Below are 12,350 nucleotides of genomic sequence, written 5' to 3'. Positions count from 1 at the left end.
TTCCCCCAAAAAAAAGTGATTTTCTTTTTAAAAATCGGCTAAATACTCCCAAAGCTTTTTGACAACATATTTGAGAGAGCCCAAAGGTTATTCTAACGAACCACATAAACATGACACTGAACTGGAGTACTGGACCAACAAAACGAGACTATTACATACAACAATGGAAGCAAATGTGCATGCGATATTCCTGTTTTGTCTTCAAAACATCGCTTACATCTCTTGTACACATCGTCGGGTTATCTATTCATATGTCCAAAATATCATTTTCTTTTTACCTAAAGAGAAACCAGGAGAACAAGAACACTCACAACTCTTCCTCATTTTCGTTTGTTATTTCACTAACAGCTTTCTTCCTCCGTATCAACGCCTTGAAAAGCGTAAACGCTGAGATCAACGCGATCTCCCAGTGCTCGGAGCTGTTGAGTTTCACGTTTATCTTCCCCATTTTCCTGTTGTTCATGTTTACGCTAACGTCTACGTTCGTGTCCCGGCTTGGTCTAACCTGAGTCTGTAACCCCCAGTTCAACACTAGCTCTTTGTTGAAAGACAGAGCCGTCACCGTCACACCGATCTGCTCGTTTCTCACCGGGTAATCTCTCCCTCTGATACAAGCTTCAAAGCTCCCTCCATGTGCTGTTCCCCCTGAACCGTTCATCTGACCTGCGTTTACTGTTAACTTCACCCTCTTCCCAACCATCAAGGAATCCTCAATCTTTCCAGCTAAGTAGTACTTCCCGCCAAAAGATGTCAAACCAACTCCGAGATCTGTTGTGTTGTGCTTAAATGTTTTAAGCTTCGTGCCGCCGTGAAACGTGTAGACAAGATCGTCTCCTGATGACTGGACGTCGGCAGCTACGGAGAATGTTTGTAATTTAGAGTCTGTAGTGTAAGCTGCGTTAGTCTCGGAGTGGATGGTGAAGCGTTGCTTATCTCTGCACACCTGTCCGTTAGCTGAAGCAAACAGATTCTTTTTCACTTTTACAGCTGTCTCAATGTTTATTCCATCAAACCCAACATCGTGATCCCATCCCTGAGGATCATAGACAGGTCTCACAAGCCACTGGTCACCAGAGGCAATGGATCGGTATCTGTGTGAAGGAAAATCAGAATCAAAACTGTCTGGACCAGCCATCTCCGGCAACGGAACAGCTGCTTGGTCACTCTTTTCCTCTTCCTCTTCATTAAGCTTTTCATCCTTTCGTCTTCTACATTCTTCCTTCAACTGTTTCTTGAGATAAAGAGTTTCTCTGTAATCAAGCTCATCGAGATACTCTCTCTTCTGAGACTTTGACAGCTTCTCGAACCGGGTTTTCCCAAGGATCCGGATCGCAGGCAGCTGGTCATACTCATCCTCCTCCTCCTCCTCCAACTCCGAATCCATAAGCTCGTCTATCTCCCTCTCCGCTTCATCTCCACCTGACGATAAACGCCGCCGCAGAAAAACCGAAAGAAGATGAGGAAGAGAAGCTGTTCGTGTACCACTCGCCTGTCCCAAACCAATGCTGTCACGAAACCTCAGCAGAGACTGTACATCGCCGAGAACCTTGGTACAAACGCACAGAAACATAAACTGAGGCTTCCACACTAATCCATTCGGAAGAACACACTCACCGGCATGATTCTTTCTACAGCTTGGATGATTCTCAACTAACAGCACAGGGTTCTCCAGCTTCGTATCAGACACAGCCTGATGTATATAGTGCTGAACCACATCCATGCGCTGGCCAACGTACGACTCGTAGTTCATATTACGTCCTTCAGAAGCGACTGAAGAATGCGTCATTACAAGAATCGTGTTAAGCCATAACGCTGCACCCAAGGTTTCAGTTATAAGGCTCAGGAGAGGGTAATCACTGTATCGCAAGTCGATCGTGTCAAGGCGGTCCAAGTAGAGAACCACATCAGGCGGACGCTTCTTGACGTATCTCTTGATAGACAGCAGAGTCTTTCTGTTTTTCCTTGCGCTGGAAGGTGAAGGTTGGTGTAAGCCAGGGGTGTCGATAAACGTTACTTTAACTCCGTTAACGGTTCCGTTAACCTCTTCTATGCGATCCGTGGCGGGTTGGAAAGCATCGGTTTCGCTTTTGGACTGGCCGAAGATAGAGTTTATGGTCGCGCTCTTGCCAACGCCTGTTTTCCCCAAGACTAGGATTCGAATAGAGAAATCAAGTTCCGGTACGCCGGACGATTCTTGCTCCTTCGCTAGAGTTTTGGCTTTGTCTTGCTTAAGTTTGACTGTTTTCAGTTCTGACTCCTCGGCTCGTATCAGCATTGCGAGGTATACTCGGTATAGAACCTTGGAGACTAGGATGTTGTTCTGTGACTGCCCAAATCTATGAACGAGGCGTAAGAACTGTACTTGGAGGTCACCGATCTTTGCTAGTGGGTTGTGTTTCTTGTCGTTAAGATCAAGACTAGACTGGTGCAAGCTTTCAAGTGGAGTTTGCTGCTGAGAGATGGGAGGCTGAGTTTCTACATCGCCGCTGGTTGAACATGGTGGTTCAGAGCGTGCCACTGGTTCTGGTAAAGCAGGGGCTTGAGCTAAAAAAAAAAAAAAGAGACTATTAGTCATTCAGTCAAAGGGAACATACAAATAAACAGCAAGAACAGAAACTTTTGGGAAGAATCAAATAATCAACAATGTATCAGTCTAAGCAAATTGGGTAGAGTATCAAAAAGCAAAGTTAATTCGATTCTATAAAGCCATAAAATCTTTGGAAGCAATTTAGACCAAATTAAAGTAGACAACAGGAAGTGGCAGTTGATAATAGAAGAAAAAAAAACAGTGAAGGGTACAAAGAGGATATGGCCATAGTGCATAAGAAGAGGCCAAGTAGATAAGTTAAAGAGGTAACACCGTAACAGTAAGTCCACACACATCCCATAATGTTGAACCCATTGAAAAATATAAATCCAAAAAAAGTCAGTTGCAACAATCATTTATTTTTTTCAGGAGACTAAAAGAAAATTGAAGGAAAGAGAGAGAGAGGATATCATACACTGGGAATCGTGTGCTTCATGGTCTCGGGAGAAAGGGGCACTCCCCAAAAGGGGTCTAGATGAGGATGCCATGGAGTTGGATAGATCGAAAACCCAGTCTATGAAGCCTTTCATTCTACCTGCAACAACAACAAACAAGTCAACGCTGAGCTGAGCTACCTAGGCTTAAGCTTTTGTTAAGCCAGAACATTTCTTTTCTTTTTTTAATCTAAAGATTCTGTAGAGAGATAATGATAACGCCCATAAATGCATCTATTATGAAGGAACCCAATTCCCCCAAATTAAGTGAGATGACCTTAAGAATCGCAATCGCAAGAAAACACCATATCAATACTAACGAAATTGAAGAGAATCAAAAACTTGGGTGAAGCCACAGATTTGAATTGAGAAAACTCTGAGAGACCTTTTTGTGTTGGCGACAGTGTTGGTGGGAGAGAGAGGATCGAGGTACGACAAAGGTTAGGGTTTTACGAAATTAGGATAACGAAGAAGATGCTCCCCTCGATTTTTTTCTCTTTTGTTTCTTGTTTGTTTTGTTTCTTCTTTGCATGGTGATAAATTGCGCCCCATACCTGTGCCTAACATGCGCTGCGGATCTGGGGCTAACATGTCTTGGTCAAGTATACTTAAAACTCTAATATTTTATATTTTAATATTTACGTTATCAAAACAAGTCGGCAACATACAAAAAAAAAATACATAGGTGATGATTGTTTCATTGGTTTTTAGATTTTAGTTTTTGGATTTTGGTCTTTGATTTTTAGATTTTAGTTTTTGGTTTTTTATTTTGCAGTAGATTTTAGTTTTTCGAAAAATATGAATGGTTGTTTTAGATTTTGGTTTTTTATTTTTTTTGTTTTTGATTTTAAAATTAACAAAATGAAAAACATTATTAATATTAAAATATTTATTCTGAAAAAGTAAAATATAAAATACGATTATACAAAACACACATAAAATTATTTTAAAACAAAAACTGTTAATACAAAATAAAACTATCTTGAATCTCATATAGAAAATTTTGAAAATCTATACTTAGAAAAGTTTATAAAAAAATGGGAAATATTCCTAATCTTAATTAATACTAAGCAATTTAAAAGAATAGGAAATATATTTTGTAAGTATGAAATAGTAAAAGAAAAATACTAGTTCTAGTTAATATTAAGTAAAACCAAAAGAATACAAAATATAACTTATAGGTATCAAATAGTAAAATAAAAAAAAATCTAATTTCTCTAAATAAAATAAAAAGTTATTAACAATATATATACGTATATATTGATAATTTTCAAATTTATTAAATAAATAAATTTATATTATTGGTAATTTTCAAATTTTATCTGAATTATTTTGTATTTATATCAGTTTATTGTCAGATGTATGTTCCAAAAAGTAGCTAGAAAATGCCTTGAGGAGGTGTTAGTGAGAATTAGATTTATAATGAGTTTTAGAATTTTCAAGTCTAGTGTTATTGGTTTATAGATTTTCACATTCTCATTAAAATCTAGTGTTATTGGTTTGATAATTCTATAGTTCTATACAAAATCATTTGTTATTCAAAAAATTTAGATTTTAATGATTGTACAAATTTAATAAAGTAAGTGTTATTGAGGGGAGAATTGCCAAGTGTGACTCAAAACTTGGAGTCAAACCCAAAACAATACCCCAACTTGGGTCAAAGGCAAAAGTAACCTAAAAGACTATTGAAATTACAACTATCCCCTTGTGACCAAACAAGAAAACGGAATTTTTTTTACGTTTCTACCCCTCGCAAGTCGTCTGTTTAGACGACTTGAAAATAAGTCGTCCAGACGACTTAACTGAAAGTCGTCTGGACAGTTAGTCTTAAACATAATTTAAAAATTTTGTAAAAAATATTTTGATAAGTGAAAAATGGGAATTATGTAATTAACATATGTCTTAGGAGGTATAAATTAAGATATAACAAATTTCAATTGTTTTCAGCATAGATGAGTGAAAGTAGTGAGTCATGATATTCTTTAGTTTATGTTTCATCAACATATGTTGTAGTATTGTATGTGTTCTTAGGGTTAGATTTTGGAAAGCATTAAAACCGTTTTTGAAAATTTTTAAAATTACTTATGCGTGTTCATTTCTGTGTATAGTAAACACTATTTAAGTATAATTTGATTTTATAACGTGGTTAGTTAGTTAATCTAGTCATTTTAGTTCAGGGGTTCATTTTAGGGTCTAGGACGACTTAATATTTTGTCGTCTGAAAACAGACGACTAAATATTAAGTCGTCTGTTGTACATTATCAGCCAGAATAAGTCGTCTAAACCGGACCAAACCTTAAAGTTTACCAATGTAATTTTAAAGCTAACCGGATTATTTACCCAATATATAAGGTGATTTTTATTTTTTTGTTTCATTTTTCGCGAAATTCAGAAACCCTAACAGTTCTCTCTCAAAGGCGATTTCGAATTCCCACGATTTCCGAACAAACCATCGTTCTCAACATCGGCTATCTATCTCACTTCATTCTCACCGTTGTCGCCGCAGCTTCTTCTAACCCTAGCCGCGCCGATTCCTCTAAACCCTAGCGCCGCCGATTCCTCTAAACCCTAGCGCCGCCGATTCCTCTAAACCCTAGCGCCGCCGATTCCTCTAAACCCTAGCGCCGCCGATTCCTCTAAACCCTAGCGCCGCCGATTCCTCTAAACCCTAGCGCCGCCGATTCCTCTAAACCCTAGCGCCGCCGATTCCTCTAAACCCTAGCGCCGCCGATTCCTCTAAACCCTAGCGCCGCCGATTCCTCTAAACCCTAGCGCCGCCGATTCCTCTAAACCCTAGCGCCGCCGCTTCCACTATATCCGAACAAACCGTCGCCCTCGCCACCGTGGTCACCAACGTTCTAAACACTAGCGCCGCCGCTTCTTCTAAACCCTAGCGCCGCCGCTTCTTCTCTGTAAACCTTAGCGCCGTTTCTCTGTAAACCCTAACGCCGCTAAGTCATCAATCTCGAGGAAAAGATGAACATAAAACGTTGTCTCTATCAATTTACTCATTCTCACCGTTTCACGTTTATTTTTTCAGATCTATAACCGCAATGACGAGTACTCCAACTCCTTCTGCGACTGGAAGACTTGTAAGTAATTTAAGTCGTCTACTAAGTCGTCTGGACTTATATTGTTGTCTTTGATTATTTTGCAGACAAAAAGGATGGATATTCCAGAACTCCCCCGTAGGTTATACACATCAGGGGAAGAACCAGAAGCCCACAATAGCATTTCGTATCATACGGATAACAGCAAGTTGCATACTGCTCTTAGGAAAGCTCTTACTGATGACGAATTTGAAGAGCTCAAGGAGTCGAGTTTGGGAGTTTTCATCAAGTTCAAGGAGCAGGGATTTGGTTGGGCTTCAAGGCTGGTTCACTACATGCTCAGTTTCAAGCTGGACATTAAGAAGAAGTATGAGATGTGGTCTCTCGTTGGTCCAGAACCTTTGAGGTTTTCACTGTTAGAGTTTGAAAACCTCACTGGTCTAAACTGCGAGTACATCGAGGACCTTGAGACACCAAAATGTGACGTTACCCCAGAGATGGTTTCTTTCTGGGGGATGCTGGGAGTTCATCTGGAAGCTGGGCCAACTACTGATCAGATAATAGCAGCACTGAAGAGATGCGGGGATTGGTCCAGGGAAGATCGCAAGCGGCTCGCGTACCTCTCCATCTTCACTGGATTCATTGAAGGGAGAAAGTTTTCAACCGCTACACGATCTACTCTGGCAAGGCTAGTGATGGATTTAGAACGGTTTGAGAATTATCCATGGGGGAGAGTCGCGTTTAAGGTGCTGATGGACTCTTTGTGGAACAAAGAAATTGCTGGCTGTTACACCGTGGATGGGTTTATACAAGTTCTTCAGGTCTAGACGTACACAGCTATGCCGGAATTGGGTGCTAGTATTGGTGGTCCCAGAGCAGACAGTCCGTCTCCACCGATACTGGCTTACGAGGGCAGCAGAGGCCGCAGATCAATGAAAGCTGCTATCTTGAGTCAGGTATTTACTTCAATCCAAAAGACTGCGCAGACGACTTATTATAAGTCGTCTGGAAAGTCTTCCATCTGGACGACTTATTAGACGACTTATAATAAGGCGTCTGGAAAGTCTTCCCAGCTGGACGACTTATCGGACGACTTAATTAAGTCGTCTGGAAAGTCTTCCATCTGGACGACTTATTAGACGACTTATAATAAGGCGTCTGGAAAGTCTTCCCAGCTGGACGACTTATCGGACGACTTAATTAAGTCGTCTGGAAAGTCTTCCATCTGGACGACTTATTAGACGACTTATAATAAGGCGTCTGGAAAGTCTTCCCAGCTGGACGACTTATCGGACGACTTAATTAAGTCGTCTGGAAAGTCTTCCATCTGGACGACTTATTAGACGACTTATAATAAGGCGTCTGGAAAGTCTTCCCAGCTGGACGACTTATCGGACGACTTAATTAAGTCGTCTGGAAAGTCTTCCATCTGGACGACTTATTAGACGACTTATAATAAGGCGTCTGGAAAGTCTTCCCAGCTGGACGACTTATCGGACGACTTAATTAAGTCGTCTGGAAAGTCTTCCATCTGGACGACTTATTAGACGACTTATAATAAGGCGTCTGGAAAGTCTTCCCAGCTGGACGACTTATCGGACGACTTAATTAAGTCGTCTGGAAAGTCTTCCATCTGGACGACTTATTAGACGACTTATAATAAGGCGTCTGGAAAGTCTTCCCAGCTGGACGACTTATCGGACGACTTAATTAAGTCGTCTGGAAAGTCTTCCATCTGGACGACTTATTAGACGACTTATAATAAGGCGTCTGGAAAGTCTTCCCAGCTGGACGACTTATCGGACGACTTAATTAAGTCGTCTGGAAAGTCTTCCATCTGGACGACTTATTAGACGACTTATAATAAGGCGTCTGGAAAGTCTTCCCAGCTGGACGACTTATCGGACGACTTAATTAAGTCGTCTGGAAAGTCTTCCATCTGGACGACTTATTAGACGACTTATAATAAGGCGTCTGGAAAGTCTTCCCAGCTGGACGACTTATCGGACGACTTAATTAAGTCGTCTGGAAAGTCTTCCATCTGGACGACTTATTAGACGACTTATAATAAGGCGTCTGGAAAGTCTTCCCAGCTGGACGACTTATCGGACGACTTAATTAAGTCGTCTGGAAAGTCTTCCATCTGGACGACTTATTAGACGACTTATAATAAGGCGTCTGGAAAGTCTTCCCAGCTGGACGACTTATCGGACGACTTAATTAAGTCGTCTGGAAAGTCTTCCATCTGGACGACTTATTAGACGACTTATAATAAGGCGTCTGGAAAGTCTTCCCAGCTGGACGACTTATCGGACGACTTAATTAAGTCGTCTGGAAAGTCTTCCATCTGGACGACTTATTAGACGACTTATAATAAGGCGTCTGGAAAGTCTTCCCAGCTGGACGACTTATCGGACGACTTAATTAAGTCGTCTGGAAAGTCTTCCATCTGGACGACTTATTAGACGACTTATAATAAGGCGTCTGGAAAGTCTTCCCAGCTGGACGACTTATCGGACGACTTAATTAAGTCGTCTGGAAAGTCTTCCATCTGGACGACTTATTAGACGACTTATAATAAGGCGTCTGGAAAGTCTTCCCAGCTGGACGACTTATCGGACGACTTAATTAAGTCGTCTGGAAAGTCTTCCATCTGGACGACTTATTAGACGACTTATAATAAGGCGTCTGGAAAGTCTTCCCAGCTGGACGACTTATCGGACGACTTAATTAAGTCGTCTGGAAAGTCTTCCATCTGGACGACTTATTAGACGACTTATAATAAGGCGTCTGGAAAGTCTTCCCAGCTGGACGACTTATCGGACGACTTAATTAAGTCGTCTGGAAAGTCTTCCATCTGGACGACTTATTAGACGACTTATAATAAGGCGTCTGGAAAGTCTTCCCAGCTGGACGACTTATCGGACGACTTAATTAAGTCGTCTGGAAAGTCTTCCATCTGGACGACTTATTAGACGACTTATAATAAGGCGTCTGGAAAGTCTTCCCAGCTGGACGACTTATCGGACGACTTAATTAAGTCGTCTGGAAAGTCTTCCATCTGGACGACTTATTAGACGACTTATAATAAGGCGTCTGGAAAGTCTTCCCAGCTGGACGACTTATCGGACGACTTAATTAAGTCGTCTGGAAAGTCTTCCATCTGGACGACTTATTAGACGACTTATAATAAGGCGTCTGGAAAGTCTTCCCAGCTGGACGACTTATCGGACGACTTAATTAAGTCGTCTGGAAAGTCTTCCATCTGGACGACTTATTAGACGACTTATAATAAGGCGTCTGGAAAGTCTTCCCAGCTGGACGACTTATCGGACGACTTAATTAAGTCGTCTGGAAAGTCTTCCATCTGGACGACTTATTAGACGACTTATAATAAGGCGTCTGGAAAGTCTTCCCAGCTGGACGACTTATCGGACGACTTAATTAAGTCGTCTGGAAAGTCTTCCATCTGGACGACTTATTAGACGACTTATAATAAGGCGTCTGGAAAGTCTTCCCAGCTGGACGACTTATCGGACGACTTAATTAAGTCGTCTGGAAAGTCTTCCATCTGGACGACTTATTAGACGACTTATAATAAGGCGTCTGGAAAGTCTTCCCAGCTGGACGACTTATCGGACGACTTAATTAAGTCGTCTGGAAAGTCTTCCATCTGGACGACTTATTAGACGACTTATAATAAGGCGTCTGGAAAGTCTTCCCAGCTGGACGACTTATCGGACGACTTAATTAAGTCGTCTGGAAAGTCTTCCATCTGGACGACTTATTAGACGACTTATAATAAGGCGTCTGGAAAGTCTTCCCAGCTGGACGACTTATCGGACGACTTAATTAAGTCGTCTGGAAAGTCTTCCATCTGGACGCTTCTTTACTGTCTCAACCTCATCTTTTTCAAGTATTTACAATATTGCCACTGCAATGAATAGTGGCAACAACCTTGTACGAACTGTTTGGAGCTTTTATTGCCCTTTAATGCACGTAAATCTCTTTACACTCTCTCTGTTTCAATTGTTATGAACTAAAAACAACATTTCTTTCACTTTCTCTCTATATTCATCCAAAAAACTCAAGCTTTTGATTCAAAATATGGGCTATGGTTGACAGAGCCATATTTCTTTCGTTTTTACTTACGGTTGCTTTCGTTTGAGGTTCTGGGTGGTTGGAGAAGACCTTGTGTGCAAACGAAGTCATCTCACCTAGTTTAAGGTACGAATTTGAATTTTTTTTCAAGATCTGTTCGCGTAGAAGACTTACTAGTAAGTCATCTGTATGTAGAAGACTTACTGATGAGTCTTCTGGTCAAACGGACGACTTAAATTAAGTCGTCCAGCTTTGTTTGTTAAAAAAAAACACTTCAGACGACTTATATATACGTCGTCTATGAGAAACGGGCTAGTTTTGCATTTGACCGAATCGTGTCAGATCTTTGACTATTTCTGGACGACTTATAATTCAGTCGTCTCTGGGAAAGTTAAAATTTCAATATTTTATGAAAACTTGACGACTTACGTGTAAGTCGTCCTAGGTTAGTTTTGTAATTGAAAAATAAAACTTCATAATTTAACTTTAACCAGACGACTTAATATAAAGTCGTCCAGCTAAACGACTTAATTTAAGGTCGTCCGGGATAAGCAAGGTTTGACCAGAAAATTGGGAAAAATTCTGGACGACTTTGCTTTCCCCGGACGACTTTAAATTAAGTCTTCTGGAGGGACGACTTTATATTAAGTCGTCTGGTTAAAGTTAAATTATGAAGTTTTATTTTTCAATTACAAAACTAACCTAGGACGACTTACACGTAAGTCGTCAAGTTTTCATAAAATATTGAAATTTTAACTTTCCCAGAGACGACTGAATTATAAGTCGTCCAGAAATAGTCAAAGATCTGACACGATTCGGTCAAATGCAAAACTAGCCCGTTTCTCGTAGACGACGTATATATAAGTCGTCTGGAGTGTTTTTTTTTAACAAACAAAGCTGGACGACTTAATTTAAGTCTTCCGTTTGACCAGAAGACTCATCAGTAAGTCTTCTACATACAGATGACTTACTAGTAAGTCTTCTACGCGAACAGATCTTGAAAAAAAATTCAAATTCGTACCTTAAACTAGGTGAGATGACTTCGTTTGCACACAGGGTCTTCTCCAACCACCCAGAACCTCAAACGAAAGCAACCGTAAGTAAAAACGAAAGAAATATGGCTCTGTCAACCATAGCCCATATTTTGAATCAAAAGCTTGAGTTTTTTGGATGAATATAGAGAGAAAGTGAAAGAAATGTTGTTTTTAGTTCATAACAATTGAAACAGAGAGAGTGTAAAGAGATTTACGTGCATTAAAGGGCATTAAAAGCTCCAAACAGTTCGTACAAGGTTGTTGTCACTATTCATTGCAGTGACAATATTGTAAATACTTGAAGAAGATGAGGTTGAGAAAGTAAAGAAGCCATTTTCGAAAAAAAAAAAAAATGTTAATGGCATTTTCGTAGATAAACTGCAGGTGTGAGGTTAAAATTTCAAAAAAAAAAGGAGTCAAAAGAAAAGGTTAGTTTTCTGTTTGACTCCAAGTTTTGAGTCACTTTTGCAAAAAGCCCGTTATTGAGAGTTGAAATCTTAACATTTTAACTCTCAAAACGAGATTTTGAAAATACTAACATATTTCCCATGAATTCTTAGAATCATTACATTACTTTATTTTCATAGATTTTCACAATATATAAAATTTTTTACAACTCTTTCCAAATTTAACAAATCTCTCGGCTTTTAAAGTTAACAAACACTATAGAAATCTAAGTTTCACTAACACCCCTTAAATATATGTGTTCAGGGTTGTATTATAAATATTAGGGCAATTCTCTTAAATAGACCATTTTCAAGTTTTGATCACAAAAATGGATCACGAAGAAGAAAATAACCAAAATGTTTCATTTAATAGGTTAAAGAACCTTAATACCCTAGAAATATAAAAAAATTAAAAAAATTAAAAAAATTAAAAAAATTAAAAAAATTAAAAAAATTAAAATTTTTTTTAAAAAAATAAAAAAAATTAAAAAAAGTTAATTTTTTTTTTATAGTTTTAGATTATATGTTTTCAAATTCGAACTTCTTTTATAATTGTTTTTTCGAAATTTGTTTTTATTTATTTTTTCAAATTTTCTTTTTGTAATTAGAAAATACTTTTTGAAACAATTTTAAAAATTTTTATTTATAAAATTTTAATATTTATTTTTTATTTTTATAAAATTTTAAATTTCAATCTC

General features: G+C 39.2%; 1 protein-coding gene across 2 annotated transcripts; it reads right to left on the bottom strand.

Annotated features, from left to right (window-relative positions):
• Positions 1 to 43: 43 nt before the first annotated feature.
• Positions 44 to 3,518, bottom strand: LOC106318391 (translocase of chloroplast 90, chloroplastic). Of its 2 annotated transcripts, none has more exons than XM_013756346.1 (3): positions 3,299 to 3,518; positions 3,003 to 3,122; positions 44 to 2,544 (listed from the first exon to the last, which is right to left on the bottom strand). In XM_013756346.1, the coding sequence occupies exons 2-3, from the start codon at positions 3,115 to 3,117 to the stop codon at positions 308 to 310; spliced, it is 2,352 nt and encodes a 783-aa protein (XP_013611800.1). In that variant the 5' UTR covers positions 3,118 to 3,122; positions 3,299 to 3,518; the 3' UTR covers positions 44 to 307. The 2 variants fall into 2 exon arrangements, with proteins under 2 accessions (XP_013611800.1, XP_013611799.1); XM_013756345.1 differs by having other exon boundaries at positions 3,407 to 3,518.
• Positions 3,519 to 12,350: the final 8,832 nt, after the last annotated feature.

This window comes from Brassica oleracea, chromosome C9 (genome assembly GCF_000695525.1).
Source record: "Brassica oleracea var. oleracea cultivar TO1000 chromosome C9, BOL, whole genome shotgun sequence".
NCBI classification, from domain to species: domain Eukaryota; kingdom Viridiplantae; phylum Streptophyta; class Magnoliopsida; order Brassicales; family Brassicaceae; genus Brassica; species Brassica oleracea.
Note: the sequence above shows the minus strand (reverse complement) of the source record. Positions and strands in the feature narration are given on the sequence as shown.

Coding starts and splice junctions, on each gene's coding strand:
- LOC106318391 (XM_013756346.1), bottom strand. CDS start 3,117: ATGAAAGGCTTCATAGACTGGGTTTTCGATCTATCCAACTCCATGGCA. Junction 2,545..3,002: donor TGAAGCACACGATTCCCAGT/GTATGATATCCT, acceptor TTTTTTTTTTAG/CTCAAGCCCCTGCTTTACCA.